Source organism: Carassius auratus, unplaced genomic scaffold (genome assembly GCF_003368295.1).
Source record: "Carassius auratus strain Wakin unplaced genomic scaffold, ASM336829v1 scaf_tig00009130, whole genome shotgun sequence".
Classification (NCBI taxonomy): Eukaryota; Metazoa; Chordata; class Actinopteri; order Cypriniformes; family Cyprinidae; genus Carassius; species Carassius auratus.
The window spans coordinates 155,785-174,747 of record NW_020524006.1 but is presented as its reverse complement, the minus strand read 5'-3'; the positions used below and the strand labels follow the sequence as shown (position 1 = coordinate 174,747).

General features: G+C 40.8%; 1 protein-coding gene and 1 long non-coding RNA gene across 4 annotated transcripts; one reads left to right on the top strand and one right to left on the bottom strand.

Annotated features, from left to right (window-relative positions):
• Positions 1 to 661, bottom strand: LOC113072455 (uncharacterized). Its single transcript, XR_003280297.1, has 2 exons — positions 598 to 661; positions 1 to 237 (listed from the first exon to the last, which is right to left on the bottom strand). It is a non-coding gene; the product is annotated as an uncharacterized LOC113072455 (long non-coding RNA).
• A 525-nt stretch (positions 662 to 1,186) lies between these two features.
• LOC113072465 (interferon regulatory factor 8-like) lies at positions 1,187 to 18,963 on the top strand. Of its 3 annotated transcripts, none has more exons than XM_026245444.1 (9): positions 1,187 to 1,284; positions 2,593 to 2,649; positions 3,505 to 3,627; positions 8,688 to 8,868; positions 10,312 to 10,454; positions 10,690 to 10,774; positions 12,082 to 12,486; positions 14,396 to 14,508; positions 15,121 to 18,963. In XM_026245444.1, exons 2-9 carry the CDS (start codon positions 2,593 to 2,595, stop codon positions 15,211 to 15,213), a joined length of 1,200 nt encoding a protein of 399 aa, XP_026101229.1. In that variant the 5' UTR covers positions 1,187 to 1,284; the 3' UTR covers positions 15,214 to 18,963. The 3 variants fall into 3 exon arrangements, with proteins under 3 accessions (XP_026101229.1, XP_026101230.1, XP_026101231.1); XM_026245445.1 differs by lacking the exon at positions 1,187 to 1,284 and adding an exon at positions 2,228 to 2,285; XM_026245446.1 differs by lacking the exon at positions 1,187 to 1,284 and adding an exon at positions 2,332 to 2,351.

Genomic DNA, 18,963 nt, shown 5'->3' with positions numbered 1-18,963 from the left:
AATAAATATTTTATTTATTTGATCATTTGTATGTTTATGCAAGATTACAGTTGATGTGAAATAGAAGTTGTGATTGTTTTCTTTCCTATTGTGACTTGTGTAAAGTTACTTGAATGAGAAAAAAGAGAGGAAAAAATGTAGGACAGGACTTGATTGATTCTTTGCCATTTGCTTTAAATAGCTGTGATCTCATGAGAGTGGCAGGTTTCTGGATGGGTCCCTGGATTGTTCCGCATTCTTGCACGTGTACACATCATCAGAGAAGAGACAGTCATTAATAAGAGGCAGGGAAAGTTCATGTTAATAGCCTACTATCAGTTGAGAACAACTACAAATTCCCTCTAATATTATTATTCCTGCACAGTGTTAACATTTTGGATGTATGTGTGTATGTGTGTTATGAGGACAATATCACAATATTATTGGAAAAATACTACAGTAGGTTCAAAAACATCAAAACTGTATAAACAAAATTAAAACTAGTGTTTTCAGTTGAGGAGAATGTAATTTTTTTCTACTACATATTGTGGACAATGCATTACATTTAACACAGTATGAACACACCTCTACCATGTAACAGGGTATTTTAAAAAGTACCTGGTTTTATAGCGTTGCCTTTTTTTGCCTTGTAATCTAGAGGTTTAAATGAGTGCTCCGTGATATCACGTGATTTCTGGGAAGGGCAGTTCTTCTTTTGAAATAAATAAAACTGGCAGAAGGGAAATTGGATGAAATACCAAAGTGGGCGTGGTTTATTATCACGTTTAGCGTTGCTACGCTATGATTTTCCAATAAAGATATTATAAGTTGCAATTATAGTTACATAACACCTGCTCATGTTGCAGCAAATAACATTCATTATTGCCTGAAAGTAGGTAGTTTAAGGAGGGAGTGGGTCGCGAGTAACGTCACGTGGTACTTAAGATTATTCTCACCACTGGGGAAGTCGCCCCAATCGCTATAGTTTAGGGGGCACGAAGGGAAAGGACTTTTTTTTTATATATAATTTTACTGTAAACGTTGGCAATGTTTATACAGAATGCATTGACTTATAATCATATAAAACATATTTACTCAATAATATACAGAGTCAAAAATATTGTGTATTTCCAGAAAAAAAATATGCGGTAAGTGAGCCGACGAGCGCCCCCTCCAGATGTGTCGCATTTATATATAGAACAGCTTCCGTCGCTCCCGCTTTCAGAAGTTTATAGTGCAATGGGCGGAACGGACTGTGATCTCCAGAACCGTTGACATTATACAGGACCGAAACTAGGAAACGAGGTAATCGAAACTACAGACAAACTACATAAGTATTTCCACAAATTGACACAAAAATATTGTTTTATTCGCGAGTTTATAAACAGACAGCTATTACGCTCCATTGATTTGGAATGGATGATTTTAGAAGAAAATGTTGAATATATATTTCAATACCTTGAAATAGACCTATTAAGTTACTATTAGATTTTCATTCTCACGAGCTTTTAGTAACATTAGATCATTGAAGATTATTTTAAGTAGATCACCGAATTGTAAGATTTACTAAAAGTAATGTGGCGGTACCTTGGTACAGTTGAGGTAACGTTGGGCTAGTTATGTGATTTACAAATCAGGAGGACCGCCGCTTCCAATACACGGAGAGTGCAGCCTACTAGGGCACTACCAATGGGGCAACAGGCGGCGATTTAAATCGTGGGTGATTACTATGGTGATTACCACAGTAATTGAAAATATTTAAGAAACCTCTGGAGTCAAAATAATATTTAATAATCTGGGCGTAATTACAATTGAGAAAATTTGTCGCAAGTGTGCTTTATAACGAACTCTCACTGGCCCCCGTTGTTCCCATAAGCCCAGAAATCCTTGAACCAACCATATGTAAAAGAAAAAAAAAATTGTGCTCAGAATACATCAGTTAATTCAACACATGGTACTTTTTATTATTAAAGTTATGACAATTACTCACTTTCCTGAACTGTCATTGTATGATATAAGTTACAGTACAGACCAAATGTTTGGACACACCTTCTCATTCAAAGAGTTTTCTTTGTTTTCATGACTATGAAAATTGTAGAGTCACACTGAAGGCATCAAGGGCTATTTGACCAAGAAGGAGAGTGATAGGGTGCTGCGCCAGATGACCTGTCCTCCACAGTCACCGGACCTGAACCCAATCGAGATGGTTTAGGGGTGAGCTGGACCGCAGACAGAAGGCAAAAGGGCCAACAAGTGCTAAGCATCTCTCGGGGAGCTCCTTCAAGACTGTTGGAAGACCATTTCAGGTGACTACCTCTTGAAGCTCATCAAGAGAATGCCAAGAGTGTGCAAAGCAGTAATCAAAACAAAAGGTGGCTACTTTGAAGAACCTAGATTATGACATATTTTCAGTTGTTTCACACTCTTTTGTTATGTATATAATTTCACATGTGTTAATTCATAGTTTTGATGTCTTCAGTGTGAATCAATTTTCATGAAAATAAAGAAAACTCTGAATGAGAAGTTGTGTCCAAACTTTTGGTCTGTACTATACTTCAGGCTACCTGTTTTTCCTTAGAGAAATCGGCAGTTGACAATCAATGTGTTTTTCAGATGGCATCTGGAAAGTTTCGCTCCACGCGTCGCCTGCGTTCCTGGATAGTGGAACAGGTGTGTGTGTGCGTTTGTGTGTGTTGCACCATGTTGAGTATTTCGAAGGATCTAAATTAACGGAATTGTTCTAATACAGAAGATCAAATGGAAGAGTCATTCATGCAATGAGATCCACTGGCTCCAAATCTAGTCAGCTGCCTACCTAGAGAGCACTTTAGACATCCTTAAACTGAAGGAAGCAGATAATGCTTGAGATATGCATCCTTTATGGATTAATGTTGTACTAGGTGCACCTTTTTGTATTTAGTTTATTGACACAGTGAGCTTTGATGAAGTTTTGATTCATCATATGTCTTTCTTTTACCACTTGTGTTTTTAAGGTTGTTGTCAGTATATTATCAAGATACAAAAAAAATATTTTAATAATTCTGTATATTAACATTATTTCAATAAATAATAATAATATATATTTTTTTTTTTACTGTAAATTTAAGGTCAATATATAAAACTTAAAATGTTAACAGGTCAGAATTTTGCACCCCACAGCCAGTTCTAAAGATTACACTGATCATGTCAAGCATAGTTAGTATAAAATTGGTAGCGCAGAGCATTACTGAGCACTAATCATAATCGGATTCATCCATCATTTTTCTAAATTCTAAGTTGAATCCATGAACTCTGAATATCTCTTGACAGATAACTGGGTGATTGAGGTGGCCAGTTTAAAATAATCATGCAATGCATTAGCCTACTTGTAAACCTTTCATGTTTTGAGACATGCACTTTTCCCTGCTGCAGTTTTCTCTCAAATGTGTTTTATCATATAACAACCACTAGTGCTTCATGGTATGTTTTTGTTTGTTGTTGATTACTTTTGATTTGTTTCTATATTTTGTGTGCTTTGGGATGTAGGTGAACAGTGGGAAGTATCGTGGCCTAGTGTGGGACAACCATGAGAAAACCATGTTTCGTATCCCATGGAAACATGCTGGAAAACAAGATTTCCGAACTGACGAAGATGCAGCTATTTTCAAGGTGCAAATGCGTCTCTATCTTTCTCTCTGTGTCTTTGTCTTTTACTTTTTACACTATGCACAACTTCCCAAGTGGGAGTGCTACATTGTGCACTGAACAAATTAATGCCCGATCATCCCAGAGATACTTCATTTTTGTGATAGTTTTGTGATTAATTATTTATTAAATATAGGCTTTAGCCTAGTGCTGTTGTATTTTTCTTGTGCACCTTGGGGCGTGCTTCATTACATCTTGCCCTCACACTGACAGAGAATTTCATGCGAAATGTTCACGCAATATTACCATTACTTTACATTCTGACGTGCAAAAACCATTCACATCCCCATCCTTTTTTTGAACTGTTTTCTAAAGCTTTCTCGCTTCTCAAGACGGCCAGTTGCACTCTAGTCTCTGGTCAAATGCGCTCCAACCACTGTGAAAGTAAAGTGAAATTCAGCCAAGTATGGTGACCCATACTCAGAATTTGTGCTCTGCATTTAACCCATCCGAAATGCACACACACAGAGCAGTGAACACACACACACACACACACACACACAGAGCAGTGGGCAGCCATTTATGCTGCGGCGCCCGGGGAGCAGTTGGGGGTTCGATGCCTTGCTCAAGGGCACCTAAGTCATGGTATTGAAGGTGGAGAGAGAACTGTACATGCACTCCCCCCACCCACAATTCCGTCCGGCCCGAGACTAGAACTCACAACCCTTCGATTGGGAGTCCAACCCTCTAACCATTAGGCCACGACTTCCCACAGTAGCCTAATGTGTACCCTAATGTAATCTATCAACTATGCACACCATAAGGTTTAAGGCAAGTAGGCTATCCATATTATGACAAACTATTTTAAAGACTGAATTTGTATTTAGCCTGTTCACATTTAATAAAAAGACATTTTAAGTTTTATAACGCTGCATATACACGAGTAAGTATTAAAACAACGAAAAAATTATACAACTAGCAAAGAATACTTACATTATTAAAGAATATCACTGAATTCAGTCTAGCATGAGCGTAAGCACTCAAAAAAACAATAAGCTAAAATCAGTAATGTTGTCTGCAGTGTATGATGAATGAATCTCTCACATTACATGTAACATGTAACATCTGCACTTTGTTGTTGCTGATGAGAGAATTCGCAGAGTGCACTAACCAAAACTTTTGCATATGCAATGTAATATTTAGTAAAACCCTCTTAAATAATATTTAATATTAGAATTTTGTCAAAAAAAAAAAACACCTTGGCCCTTCCTGCAACATCATGCCTTGGCTATGTGATGATAAATTATTTACACATTTATGGCCAGTATTAATTAGAAATGGAGTTTCATGTGTAATTTACTTATTTTAATTAAATGATACATGTTAAATCAAGATTGTGCCTGTGTTTAGTCATTCTTCTTCTATAAGTTTTACCAGAGATAAACCCCTCGACATTGAGCAACACATCCCAGACAATATTTTTCTGGTCTTTGTTTATTCCGATGTTTTGTTGGACTTTGTAGTCGGAGGTGCAGCGGTGCTGTTCAAACACGCATACAGACACAGAAGAGCAGGCCTGTTTCTTAACTGCGCTGCGCTGCGCTGCGCTGGTTCTCGAGCCCGAGCTGGAGTCCTGTTCGGCGGGGAACTGCTCAGTCCTGAGGCCGCCCTGCGCGTTTCATTCATAACTTAAATATACTGCGATTGCCTTTATAACCTGCCCAAAAACAAACAGTAAACAGCTCTGAGGGAATATTTGTATTCTGTATCTTTATGAATAAAATCGCTTATTTTACGCAAAGCATCAGGCTTTTTCATCAATAGAAAAGACCGCAACACTCATTAAAGGTGCAAAAATTCAGCACAGTAATGATTTTATAGATAAAATACAATTTATACAAACCTGTATTTTACCAACGAATGCCTCAATTCGATGGCGCTAAGAACTGCTCTCTCCAGAAGAGAAGCAAATCCCTGCGATAAATAACTCAACTGCTGGGTTAAGTCTGACCCAGGATCTGAGTAATACAAAAACTACCCAAACACTGGGTTGTTACGTTTGACCCAGGAGCCAGGTAACACAAAATCTACCAAACACTGAAAAAATAACCCCAAGATATTACCCAAAAGGCTCAACCCAGCATTTGGGTAAAACAAATAACCCCAGATTTTTTTAGAGTGTAACATATTGATACTAACACCCCAAGAAATTAAATTTTGATTTGATGGGGAATTTTTATGTACAGGACATGAACCGAGTCTTCAGAAAACAGTGCTTCCCTTTCAGTCAGTCACGTTCGACGTTACGAATGGGATCTCGCCCGAGAGCCCAATCACCTTCGACTGGTACAAAACGAGCCAATGGTACACAAAGTACCTTGGTCTGCGGAATTTGCATCGCGAGCTCCGCCCCGCAGAGCGGGTATATAAGGAGCAACGCGAGCAACTCGCATTCAAGCTTTCACTTCGGAGCCGAGCACATCGCTTGCTGCAATCACTGGAGTGTTTACAAGCAAGAGCTGGTGTTGGTGTGACGGCTCGATTCAGCGGTTCGTCTGGGTTTCCTGCGCCAGCTCCCGCGTTCCCCTGAGCGCTTCAACACCTCTAAAAGACACAAATTTCTCTCACAAAAGAGAATCGGGGCCGATTTGCGTCTTTTTAAAGATGTCATTTCGCCCGTGTGTTTCTGGGTGCGGTCGATATATCGCTCCTCGTGACGGTCATGATCGTTGTGTCACGTGTCTGGGCTTCCAGCATGCTGAGACTGCGTTCGTGGATGGCTCATGTTCTCATTGCGGGGACATGACCATCTCGGCGTTGAGTTCGAGACTCGATTACCTTAAAAGGTATAGAGTCCCCTCTGCCACACCCCGTTCTAGCTCTTCTTCTCGTAAGAGGGCTACTTCGGCTGGTGGCCAGGGTGATCTGAGGGTTACCGTGTGGGCTTCCCCGACGAGCGAACCTCCTCGGGCCACACCCCCCTCACATACGCCGCAGCCGGTCGAGTTCCCGGATGAGTTTGCTGGACCCTCTCAGGCTCCTGACATATCATTCGGGGCTCACGAAGAGGACCGTATTTCGATCGCCACATCACAAGGCGGGCTTGAGCCCTCGGGAGATGAGGGTTCGGCTGCGTTGCCTCCCTCGGGAGTGCCAGCGTTGTCCGAGTCCGATCCTGAGCTGACGGCCGTGCTTTCCCGGGCAGCGGAGAGCATCAGGCTTGAGTGGAATCCTCCACCCCGTCCCGAGCGCTCGAGGCTGGATGATTGGTTCCTGGGGGCTGCTCATGCGGATCGCCTGCACCCCGCTCTGGTTCCTTTCTTCCGGAAGTGCACCAGGAAGTAACTAGAAGGCTGTCTCCTTCCACCCTCAAGGTCTATGTGGCTGCCATTTCGGCTCACCATGACCCTGTTGAAGGTAAGTCTCTTGGAAGGCACGATCTGATCATCAGGTTCCTGAGAGGAGCAAGGAGGCTCAATCCGCCTCGCCCTCAGCAAGTCCCCTCTTGGGACCTCGCAGTGGTTCTATCAGCACTGCAGAGAGCTCCCTTCGAACCCTTGCTCTCAGTAGAGCTAAAGTTTTTATCTTTGAAAACTGTGCTCCTGACGGCTTTGGCTTCGGTGAAGAGGGTCGGGGACCTGCAGGCATTTTCAGTTGATGAAGCGTGCCTGGAATTCGGGCCGGCTAACTCTCACGTTATCTTGAGACCCCGGCCTGGGTACGTGCCCAAAGTTCCCACCACTCCTTTTAGGGATCAGGTGGTGAACTTGCAAGCGCTGCCCCTGGAGGAGGCAGACCCAGCCCTGGCGCTGCTCTGTCCAGTACGTGCGCTCCGCACCTACGTGGACAGAACTCGGTGCCTTAGGACCTCAGACCAGCTCTTTGTCTGTTACGGAGGCCAGCAGAAGGGAAAGGTGGTCTCCAAGCAGAGGTTATCCCACTGGATAGTGGATGCTATTTTCCTGGCTTATCAGGCTCGAGACCTGCCATGCCCCCTAGGGGTGAGAGCTCACTCAACTAGGAGCGTAGCTTCCTCCTGGGGCTGGCGCATGGCGCCTCGCTAGCAGACATCTGTAGAGCTGCGGGCTGAGCGAAACCTAACACATTCGTGAGATTTTATAATCTCCGTGTAGAGCCCGTATCCTCCCGGGTACTTGCCCCTTCGGGCCAGTAAGGACCTGCTCGATGTCAATCCGCTTGCTGCGCCATTCCACTCCGCGGACTGGATGCGTGCGCTATTCCCCTCAGGTGAGTTCCTCAGTCAGAACCCTGGGTTCCTCCAGCACTGTTGATGTCCAATACTTGCGTACATGCCTTTTGGTCAGCCATGTGTGGGACTAGGTGCATCCATGTGTCGTGATTCCCCTTTCTGGGTAATCCCACGTGTGTATGTCCACAGTAAGTCTCCCCGCAGCATGTATCTTTCCCTTGGCAAGCCCCTTGTCAGCTCTGTCGTTGAAACTTCCACCCTACAGGCTGGGTACCTCAGAGTTCTTATGTATCACCACTTTGGTAGATACCTGCTTTCTGTACGTCCTCCCTCGGGCAGGCAGCCTGCTAGCATATGTCCAGCTGGAATATGCTACCCAGTGTATTCTGTGCGAGCTATAGGCCCTCACTCGTGCTGGCCTCATGACAGGGTGCTATCACTCACACGGGTCGCTGGAAGACAGCCATGTGGCGTTTTGTAAGGGACCCCATTCGTAACGTCAAACGTGACCGACTGAAAGGGAACGTCTTGGTTACGTATGTAACCCTCGTTCCCTGAAGGAGGGAACGGAGATGTTACGTCCCCTTGCCACATCGTGGTTCCGCTGAACGGCCGGGTCACTGGCTCGGCTCCTCAACGAAGACTTGAATGCAAGTTGCTCGCGTTGCTCCTTACATACCCACTCTGCGGGGCGGAGCTCGCGATGCAAATTGTACCATTGGCTCATTTTGTACCACTCGGAAGGTGATTGGGCTCTCGGGCGAGATCCCATTTGTAACGTCTCCGTTTTCCTCTGCAAGCCATGCTAGACGTGGCATGCAAGCCATTTGAAAGTTGCTGACTGAAACTTTCTTTTGAACTTTTTCCATTTAAGGCTTGGGCGGAGTTTAAAGGGAAGCTTGTGGAAAATGGAAATTCAGACCCTGCATCCTGGAAAACTCGACTACGCTGTGCCCTCAACAAAAGTCCAGAGTTTAGTGAGGTCACTGAAAGGTCACAGTTCGACATCTCAGAACCCTACAAGGTGTACCGCCTCGTACCACTAGAAGAACAAGGTAACCAATGGATATGGAAAAAATAGGGATATTAACAGGGTTGCCAACTTTCACACATTTGATGGGTTACACTTTCAGGTTCTTTCTCACACTTCTTAAGTTTCTAAACCTCTTGCCAATTAAAATAAATTACAAAATAAATCCCTAACTTTGCTCATAGCATTTTTCCTGTAAGCATGTGGCTTGATTGGTCTACAACAGATATTCCGGTCTAAAGTGGAATTATTCCACCATCAATTTCTTTCCCCCGTAATTTCATAGGTATAGGTCAATAGGTTGCATGTTCTGTTTTGTCTGTTCATTTCATGATGTCACAGGCCACTATGGTGGATGAGACTTTTTAATTAGTTGAATATGTGCGCTGTGGCATGAAAAAGCTGAGTGGTGTCATTTATAATAGGGAAAAACATGTTAGTACCATAAAATCACATTGAGGTCAAATAGGTTTAATTTGGGCTGTTTACTACATCAGGGTCCCATAACAGTTGTTGTGCTGCTTCATGTGCTTGAGAGATGCTTTCCTCAGTGCATAAATTACATTACTCTTATATACATATTTACATTTGACAGAGAGTTTGCCATTATAATAGCAAGTAAGACTCATTTTCTTTTAGCTTTATTAAAAAAAGAAAAAAGAAAATTGACTGGTAATAATTCTGAAATCTTATCTGAAATCCTTGAAGGTTTTCGATTTCTCATAATCTTTAAGTAACAATTGCTTTTCAGTCCCTCTCAGTCATCAATGGTCTGCACAGTCATGGGAAGAATTGTTAGACGAGCAGTCATATCCCAAATCTTCAATATTTTAGCCATTTACACAATTTATATTTTGCATAGGAAAAAAAATCCCACTCATCCTGGGTTTTCCCCTCCAGAGGGTGCACAAAGGTAAAACAATTAAAGCAATCGTCTACTCCTTAAAACAGATACAGAATAACAATTATGTAATGTAATCTTGAACAAAGAAAATCAGGAAGTAATTTAATAGATTGTTTGTTTGTTTTTAAAGCTGGAAACTCCTAGCTCAAAGAAGAGCTACTGTAGAGCCTAAACAAATGTAAATCAGTAAGAGTAAAAATTATCTCTTTTGTAACAACAAAATCCCTTAAAAAAAAGATTCTAGCTTGGCAACCAGAGTAAGCAACCCTGATAAAGTTAATCCAACATGACTATTAAGCCACTTACTAGTGATGTGTAAAATGGCAGACTAATTAACTAGTGGTCAGTAGTGAGGTTGACTAGCTAGTTGGTTGGTAAGTTGTAGTATATATAAATAGTATCCTGAAACATTAATTAAAAAAACACAACTGGTTGATTATGAAAATTTTCAGGTTCGCATATCCCTACGACTTTCATGTACAGCAAAATGTCTGTGATAACTACACTGAATATGTAAAGGAATGACATGATTTTGTTATTTAGTTAATTTTTCTCTCATCATAGGAGTGGTGAAAGTAAAAAAAGAGAATGGACAGAAGCCAGCGAGGAGAAGCAGAAGGAGAAGCAGTGAATCCGAGCAAGATGAGCAGCAGATTGCATGCAAAAAGATCAAAGAGGAGGTCTTTGTGCCCCAGCCCATCAACATGGTAAAACATCCAGCACATCATAACTAATCATTAAGGAACTATGCCATTCAATTCAAAATATGCTTTAATTAGGTTGCAATTTGCAGCATGCATGCAAATAGTGAAAGCCTGTGTTACAAAAGCATAATAATGAGTCAAGAACAAGCACTGAGAGACATTTTGCTTTCTGCAGCATGATTTTGCAATGCAAAGTATGAGTCTACAGTAAATTGGGAACTATTTCTGATTTTTACAGAGTGCACAGGAAATCATCCCACACACAGGAAGAGAGATCACACACCATGAAGAGGTTAAGACAAACCCCTCAAAGACTGACACAAGTAATAATCAAATTTTACTCTATGGATTTTACCCTGGTGTTCAACTTGCATGGTTCTTTTGTGATTAATGTTGATAATGAAAAATTGGTGAATGATTTATTATCATTCTTCTCTTTCTTGAGACACTGAAGATATTCAGGCAAACTTCACCATTGAAGCTGTAGAGTAGTGAGGTGATAAAAAATAACTTTTGTGACCCATGCTGGCAAAATGAGTCGGAATGTGCATGGGCTATTTTGAGCTACAGGCAAAAGAAGGTTTTGAGGTTTTTTTTAAGTCATGCCGATAAATATACTCAGAATTCAAGTATTTAAGTATGAAGTGGAGAACAAGGTACTGTTGTTGCGACTCAAGAGTTTTCTTATGCTTCTTCAGCAAAGTGTAGATTTACTTCACCAATATTAAAACCAACAGCGGAGACGCATCATATACAACATATAATCGTCACTTCCCTACAGGTACTGTTTACTAACAAGGTGACAGCTACTGGCGTGGCAGAGGTAATAAAGGGTTTTTGGCCGTTTTCACAGATATGTGTCAACGCAAATTGCTTTGAAAACATTGTCGTGTATATGTGAAACTTTTTATAATGCAAGGTTTTGTCGTGTAAATGTAGACGTAAGTGAACATTTGGAGAACTGTTGGGGAAAAACATCTGATGTGTAACATTTTATTAGATCCGTGCATTAAAGTAGGTCTTAATATAGGCCGCCTCATTAATGTCAATCTAACAATAAAAGAAATGAGGGAATAACTTGCTTCTCTTGATTGAACTGCTTTTGAACAGTAGTTTTAAAAATCTATTTGTAATTAACAGACTAAAGGGGTTTTAACATTTGATTTCTTACTTGAATGCTTTTGTTTATATATAAAATGAAACAGGTAATGCATTATTTGTTTCTTATATTTTTCCCAGTGTTTTATCTTTGCATCTTTTCTTAAAAAAAAATATTGTGATTATTAATATAGTAATTATTATTAAGAACTGGAGGAAAAGATGCACCAATGCAGGTGATTTTACTTTGGAACCTTCAGAAAACTTTAACTCGATTTTTCTCAAAGTTGACTTTGCTGACTCTATCAGTTTCAAACAGATGTAGCTCAGTCATTTTTCGTCCGATTCCAACAAAACATGCATCATTCTGAAGGTCTTTTAATACAGAATGTGACCATAAAAGGAACTCATTGTTGAAAATGTATTCATTGTGACTCATTTTGCCAGGACAGGTAACATTTTATTTATAAATTAGAAAAAAAAATGAATATAACTTAACAAATGGTTTCCTAAAACTCTTTTGTTCTTTCAGGGGTGCACTCTTTCCACATAACCGTGCTCTACATTGGTCAGGAGGTTCTGCGGCGAGAAGTAATGGGTAAAGATGTTCGGATCGCTTACCTGCCTCCCTCACCTGTCCCTCCATCTCCATTGTCTCTAAACGGCGCTGGCTTTCATCGAATCCCTCTCCCAGACCCCCCATCAGACATGAGCTCTGACCCCAGCCTTGCCCCACGTTTGAAGACTCTTAACAAATTGCTGCCCTTCACGGAGAGTGGAGTTGTCCTGACCTTGACAGGAGGAGCCATCTATGCCAAGCGCTTCTGTCAGGGAGACGTGTTCTGGAGAGGACCACATAACACCACCACAGGACCCTGTAAAATGGAGAGAGCATGCGAGCCCACCCAGCTGTTCAGCAAGGATATATTCAAACAGGGTAAGTGTTGTGTGTGTGTGTGTGTGTGTGTGTGTCACCATACTTGGCTTCTTTGGCTTAAATGTATATTTAAATGGCATCAGTAACAAAATACCAGAAATATCTAGAAACTTGTTGAATCCTTATGATTTTAGCTAAAAAGATTGGTAAATTCTTAATAAAGGAATCTAGCTTTAAAAGACTGTATTACAAATGTAACAATAGGTCCTAAAGAGTGGTTGAAATATATATATTGGCCATTTTTAATCATCAGCAATGACCGATGCATTTTTCTTTTTGGCCTTTGAGTCAAAATTGTGACTTTTTTTTTACACTGAGAATGTCATTGTTAATTAGTGTACTGTTTCTGTTTAATTGCCTAATGAATTATTACACAAAACTGTTAAACAAAAAAAGTAAATCGTATACAAAAAGTATATTATACTTGCTATTATACTGTTGTTATTATTATTAATTAATAGAAAGGCAAACGCTATATTACTAAATTATCTACTGTCAGCATTCAGCAAATATGGATTTCTTACATTTTTAAATAAGGCTTTGAATATCGAATAAACATTTAAACCTGCAGTAGGTAACTTTTGTAAAAATATATTTTTTACATATTTGTTAAACCTGTCATTATGTCCTGACAGTAGAATATGAGACAGATAATCTGTGAAAAAATCAAGCTCCTCTGGCTCTTTCCAGTGGTCCTATTGCCATTTGCAGAAATACATCGCTCCCGTTAAGAAACAACCAATCAGAGCTGCAGTCCCTAACTTTGTTTGTGCTCAAAATGTAGAAAAATGTATACTGTATAATAAGCGAGTACACCATGAATCCATTTTCCAATCCGTGTTTTTTGCTTGTCCTGAATCACTAGGGTACACCTATAATAAGTGTTTATATTCGGACTATTTTAGATTCCTTTGGGGGACCACGGCGGAGTAACCCAGTACCTTTGTGATTCTTCATAGACATAAACAGATAGAAGTAGTTCCGGCTACGATTTTCTTGCGCAAGACGCAAGCAGTTCTGTTTATTAACCGCTAGAGCTTCAAAAGTTACAGACTGCAGCTTTAAATGCACAAACCTTGCAAACTTCAGCGAATCCAGCTGTGCGATGCTCTGAAGTGTGCATTTGTAGACTGTATAAAAATGTGTGTACCGTGTGTGTAATGGTTGGTCCATGCGTATTGGATGCTGTCTGTTTTATTCATACTTTTAACTGTTTCTTTCTTTGTGAAAAATATTATAGTAAGATTACAGAATCACAAAGTTGCCATCTGAGGTAAATTTTTTATTAAGTTCAAATAATTTGTTATATATTTTTTAAATCATTCACTACATCTTATGTAAAATTGTTACAGGTTACAACATCAGTGCTCAATAGCAGACAATGGAAACATGAGGGCTATTTATATCAAACAATCAGGGTCACATGATAGGAACAATCCAATAAAAGAGACAGGACACATGACTAAGACAACATGACACATGAACCAAATAACCAATAGCTGGATAACATGAGGGTAAGGGAAACACATGACCAGACATGACTAAACTCCAAAATAAAAGACATGAAATCATGAACATGAAACAAAACCACAAAAAAAAAAAATAATAATTAAAATAATTTCAGCAATTGCATAATATCATAAATATTTGATTTATATTGGCCATCAGCCATCCTGCTCTCTGACAAAATCTATATCAGGCAAACACTTGTCCTAAATTTAATTAAGGCCCTAAAAGTAATCAAGGCATGCCAGAGGTTACTGTGGAAAGGAACAACAAAGAGTTTAAAAAATAACTAAATGATCTTCACACCTTAAGTTGAAATTAGAAACACAGTTCTTTCAAGCTCTGATTTCCTGAGTTTTGAAATGATTTCAGCATTAATTACAAGTTTCTTTTTTCCTCTCAGAGCTGGATTCTTTCCGCAGTGGAGGAAAACAACCTCAAAGTGAGATCACGCTGTGTTTTGGAGAAGAGCTGTGTGATGGAGATAACGTCGATGATAAACACATCATCATCAAGGTAAAGACCAAATGTCAATGCAGTATTATCTTTTGTGTACGGATACAACCTTTGCTGCTTTAGCAGCTGTGAAAGGTAAATTCAGGCATTTTTTTTATCCTTATGTCATTTCAGACTCAAATGATGTTCTGCATAATGTCCAGACTGCTTCTGTGATACCATGAAAGTAATTTCCAAAAAATAAAAAAATCAATCAATTAATTAAAACAGCTGCAAGTATCACAGCAGTTTTGAATCATCAGATCATACACAATATAACGGGCTGTTAACATGTGCTGGTCATTTTCTGCTTGAACACTGTCGAGTGATTTTTTTTTAGACGTTTCTGTTAACCCTAAAACACAACGCAGTGGAGTTCAAAATTCAAAATACAGGTGTAACAACAAAAGTTGAATAATTTTTTTAGACATCATCTCATTCACACTAGTACACTAAAACTGGCCACTTTGAGACTTAGATCTTGCATACTGAGACCATTTGTGTTGCAACATATTTGACTGTTTTGAATTGAACGGAAGCATGAATGAGAGTTTTTGAGATATTGCAGAAATAAAACATACATTTCCACCAGAATGACGATTTTGTGTTATTTTTTTCTTTTGCTTTCTCCAGATATCTATCCCATGGGTTGGGTCGCAGATAAAAGAGGTCAAGACCCTTAGAGATTCTATTGCAATTTCCAAAAGTTTGGCACAGGGGAAGTGACGCTGAACTTTGTTGAAGCATTGGACCAGTAACAAACCTTTCTGCATTCTTGACATTAAGGATCAAAATGAAGACGAACAACTATATATATGGCATGACTTGAGACAACTTTTATAAACACTTTCCTGTAGATAGCTTGTGGAAATAAACAATGTAATTATTAGTTGCTTTAAATACATAAAATATATAGCCATATAGTAGTTAAATCCACATATTTATAAGTAATATAAAACATGTCTTTTCAGTATACAACTGTATGTTGCACTGCAAAATGTAAGAACACAAAATATTTTGTCATTTGTAACACTATTCATAGTGGAGTCTGAGTGAAGATGTTTAAACTCATAAATGCAATAACAATGTACATGGTTCACTACAGTTGTAGTAAATCACCTTGTACATTTTTATCTAACGCTAATGTTTCACTGAATTTTTCAATTGTTTTGCAAATAAATTAATCAGTGGCAATAAATGATGTCATCACTTGCCTTGTTCTCCGATGCTGGCTGTCAATCATAATGGAAGAAACCGAAACTTCACTTTTCTTGGATTCTATCTTCTTGGAGTTCAAGGCTACTTGTTTTAGATTTTAGTCACTGGTGGCCATGCAAACACAATTAACATGGAGATATCATACCCCTTTTTTAGGGATCCAAATATAAAAGGTGCTGGAACCCAGTTCTGTTAATGACTGAAATAAGCTCTGTGGTTAACACAAGCTCAAGGTATTCTCAAGTGTAATTCTATAGCATAAAATGTATCTGAAAAACCTAGTCATGATTTATTCTTTTATGTGTCATGCAAAAAGGTGATTTATAACAAGTGGTTAAATGGGACTACAGAGGTTGTTGGGACTTTAAAACTTAACTACTCACTAGTCCATGTTTATAAGCTCATTGTGTTTATAATTGTGCACTTCCAAACAATTCGAGCACAAAAGGTAAACTTTTTTTAAATAAAGACTTTCAGAATTGGTGAAAGTTTAGCGATAGTGACTGTAGTCTTCTGATCGTACTGTAGTTTCTAGTTTGTTTATAGCCAATTGTATCCATAGGTCTTCAACCCAGCTCCTGGGGACCCACTGTCCTGCAGAGATCAGCTCCAACCCTAATCAAACACACCTGAACTAGATAATCAAGGTCAGGATCACTTGTAAAGTCACAGGCCAGGTTTGCTGAAGCAGGTTGGAAGTAAACTTTGCAGGACAGTGGGTCCCAAGGAGCAGGGTTGAAGACCTATGGTATAGACATCAAAGTTCATAAAAGTTGTGTTCATTTGTGAAGATTATCATGATGAACAAACGAGTAAGAATCATGAAATTTGGAAACCAAGCCTGGTTCCTCCAGAACTGAGCTACTAAGAGGAGGGAGCATTTGGTTTTTCTGACTCGCCTGATGACTTGGGGAATCAGGGCGATGGGAGGAAACACATACAGGCAAGTATTTCGCTGTATCAAGAAAAATGTTGGTGAATAAAAGTTGTCTTCTGAGGTGAAGTGGCTGACCACTGCCTTACCAAAGACCGCCCAAATTCGCTGTACCATCTGTGGATGTAGCGCCCAATCGCCCAGGGCTACTTTGCCTCTGCTCGCTCCCAGGTTCAGTTTGCCTGGCACATGAATCACCTCTATGCCCAGAGCAGGAGGTGACGAACCAACCTGTATAAGGCGTGAGACCTGAGGCTGCCTTGGTGATTGATATAAGACTCCACTGTCATGCTGTCCGAACAGACCTGAACATGGTGATCCTTGATGGCCAAGGTTTTCAGGGCTAAGGTGATACCAACATTTCCAGGCATCACTGCTGAGCTGCCCAGGAGACGAATGTTGGATTGCCCTCCAACAGCGTGCCCCATCCAGAGTTGGACGTGTCTGTTGTGATCACCTTTCCTCTGAAGGCCATGCCCATTCTCACTCCTGTTTGGAACAGGTGACTGTTCTTCCAGGGGGCCACGGCTTCGATACAGTGGTGATTCACCCTGACTGGAAATGTTTTCAGACACAAAGCATGGGGCGGGACTCAGCTGCAGTGTATGCCCTGTTGGCGATAGCCGAGGTGGTCTTGCAGGGCTCAGATGGATGGCCCTTTCAGCCTAGGGTGGATGGTGGGCACAGATGTGCGGCGATAGCTTCCTCCAGAGGACAGAGTCTGGCATACCCTTTTTGGACAGCGCCGTCAACTGTAGTCAGAGCTGCTGCAGTCGAGGGGTTTACCCATACTGACCAGGCGATGTGCCACGTCTTGGTGAGTGTGTCATGGATGGCTGTCAAGTATGGGGCTTGGTGCTGGCAAGAGGATTGCTGGTGGGTTTCTGGCAGGAACCACTTGTCTAGTAAGCCATGGACGGGCTCGTCCGGAGCTGACCACTCGTGGCCCAGATCCTCCACAGCCTTTGCAAGGACGTGGATGAGCTCGGTGTCTGGCTTTGGCATCTGAGGGGAAGGGGTTGCTTCGGGCTCCTGACCGGAATCGCCCCACTCCACCGTTTCTGACGCTGCCAAGGACACAGAGTCGTAGGCAGTAACGTCATCGATGATAATGTCCTCTTCAGACGTAGAGACCAGTCCACTAGCAGCTAAAGGGGGGCACTGGTCCTAACTTTTGAAGCACACCGACGTGAGAGGATGTGGGGAGGGTGGGGCACACAGGCACTGTGTCGACACCGCTTGAGCCCACTGAAAGAGATGTGCTGCCCCACTGTTTCTTTCTCTTAGGAGAGGAGAACGATGGGAGGGCTTGGTGGGGTGCCTTGATGAAACAAGGTGACCCACGATACAGAAAGAGCAGGAGCCATCAGCAAGTGCAGCCTCTGTGTGGGCACAGCTGAGGCAGGCGGCACACTCGCTGTGTCATTCTTCATCATGCAAGAGTGCCTTGCATGATCCACACTCACGGCACGGCATCTGAAACAACGCGCACTGAAATATGCTCCTGATGCCGGATGCCTGTAGAGATCGCATTGTGTCTCTGCCTCTGCTTTTTCTACAGCGGTGAGAAGAGCTGGAGCTTCTTCCATGGCTTCTTCTTTGCAGCAGTCAGAAAAGAGATGATCCTCGTTGCTGAAGGAGAATTGATCTGATGAATGAAACGATGGGCCAAGTTATATAGCGGTCAGCCACGCCCCTTCTTGCGGGTCGTAGCACCATTGGTTTGTGCAGCTAAACAAACGTGAACAAATCAGGCTTCAGCAGAATGGAAAAAAATATTTTTTTCCCCATACACATAACGAGAGAGAACATTCGAAAGGAAGCTACTTATCACTACAGCACTATAAGGCAGTTTGGGATCATAACTGTGCGATAATAAAAAGGCTAGTAACAAATTAAGTCAAGCCCTAACAAATATCCTATTAATAATCTCAGATTACATTTCCGTCTATAAAATGATTCAGCCATTTTGAATTTACTGAAAATCATACTTTTTCAAACTCCTCCTAGGCCTTTAAATTTAACATATAGTAGCTTAGGACAATGCTGGCAAAAAAAGTTATCAAAAACTTGATTTGTCAAAGCATTGTTAGTCACAAATTGACTTGAATCTCCTGACTGAAATGTCCAAATTTAACAAAACTTGATTGGACACACTCAAAGTTCCATGACAATTGCACCTGTAGGGGACGCTACAACTACAATTGTCAATTTTTGTGATTTAGTGAATCAATTGAATCAACCCAATTTGTAACTCAAAGAGAAAATTCCAAACAGCATTTATTCTCCTTTGAAAGGAACTGTGTGAAGGGGACACCACACAA

Excerpts from the sequence above, each read along its gene's own strand:
- LOC113072465 (XM_026245444.1), top strand. The coding sequence starts at position 2,593 with ATGGCATCTGGAAAGTTTCGCTCCACGCGTCGCCTGCGTTCCTGGATA. Across the intron at positions 2,650-3,504 it reads GTTCCTGGATAGTGGAACAG|GTGAACAGTGGGAAGTATCG; the intron begins GTGTGTGTGTGC and ends TTTGGGATGTAG. Across the intron at positions 12,487-14,395 it reads CAAGGATATATTCAAACAGG|AGCTGGATTCTTTCCGCAGT; the intron begins GTAAGTGTTGTG and ends TTTTCCTCTCAG.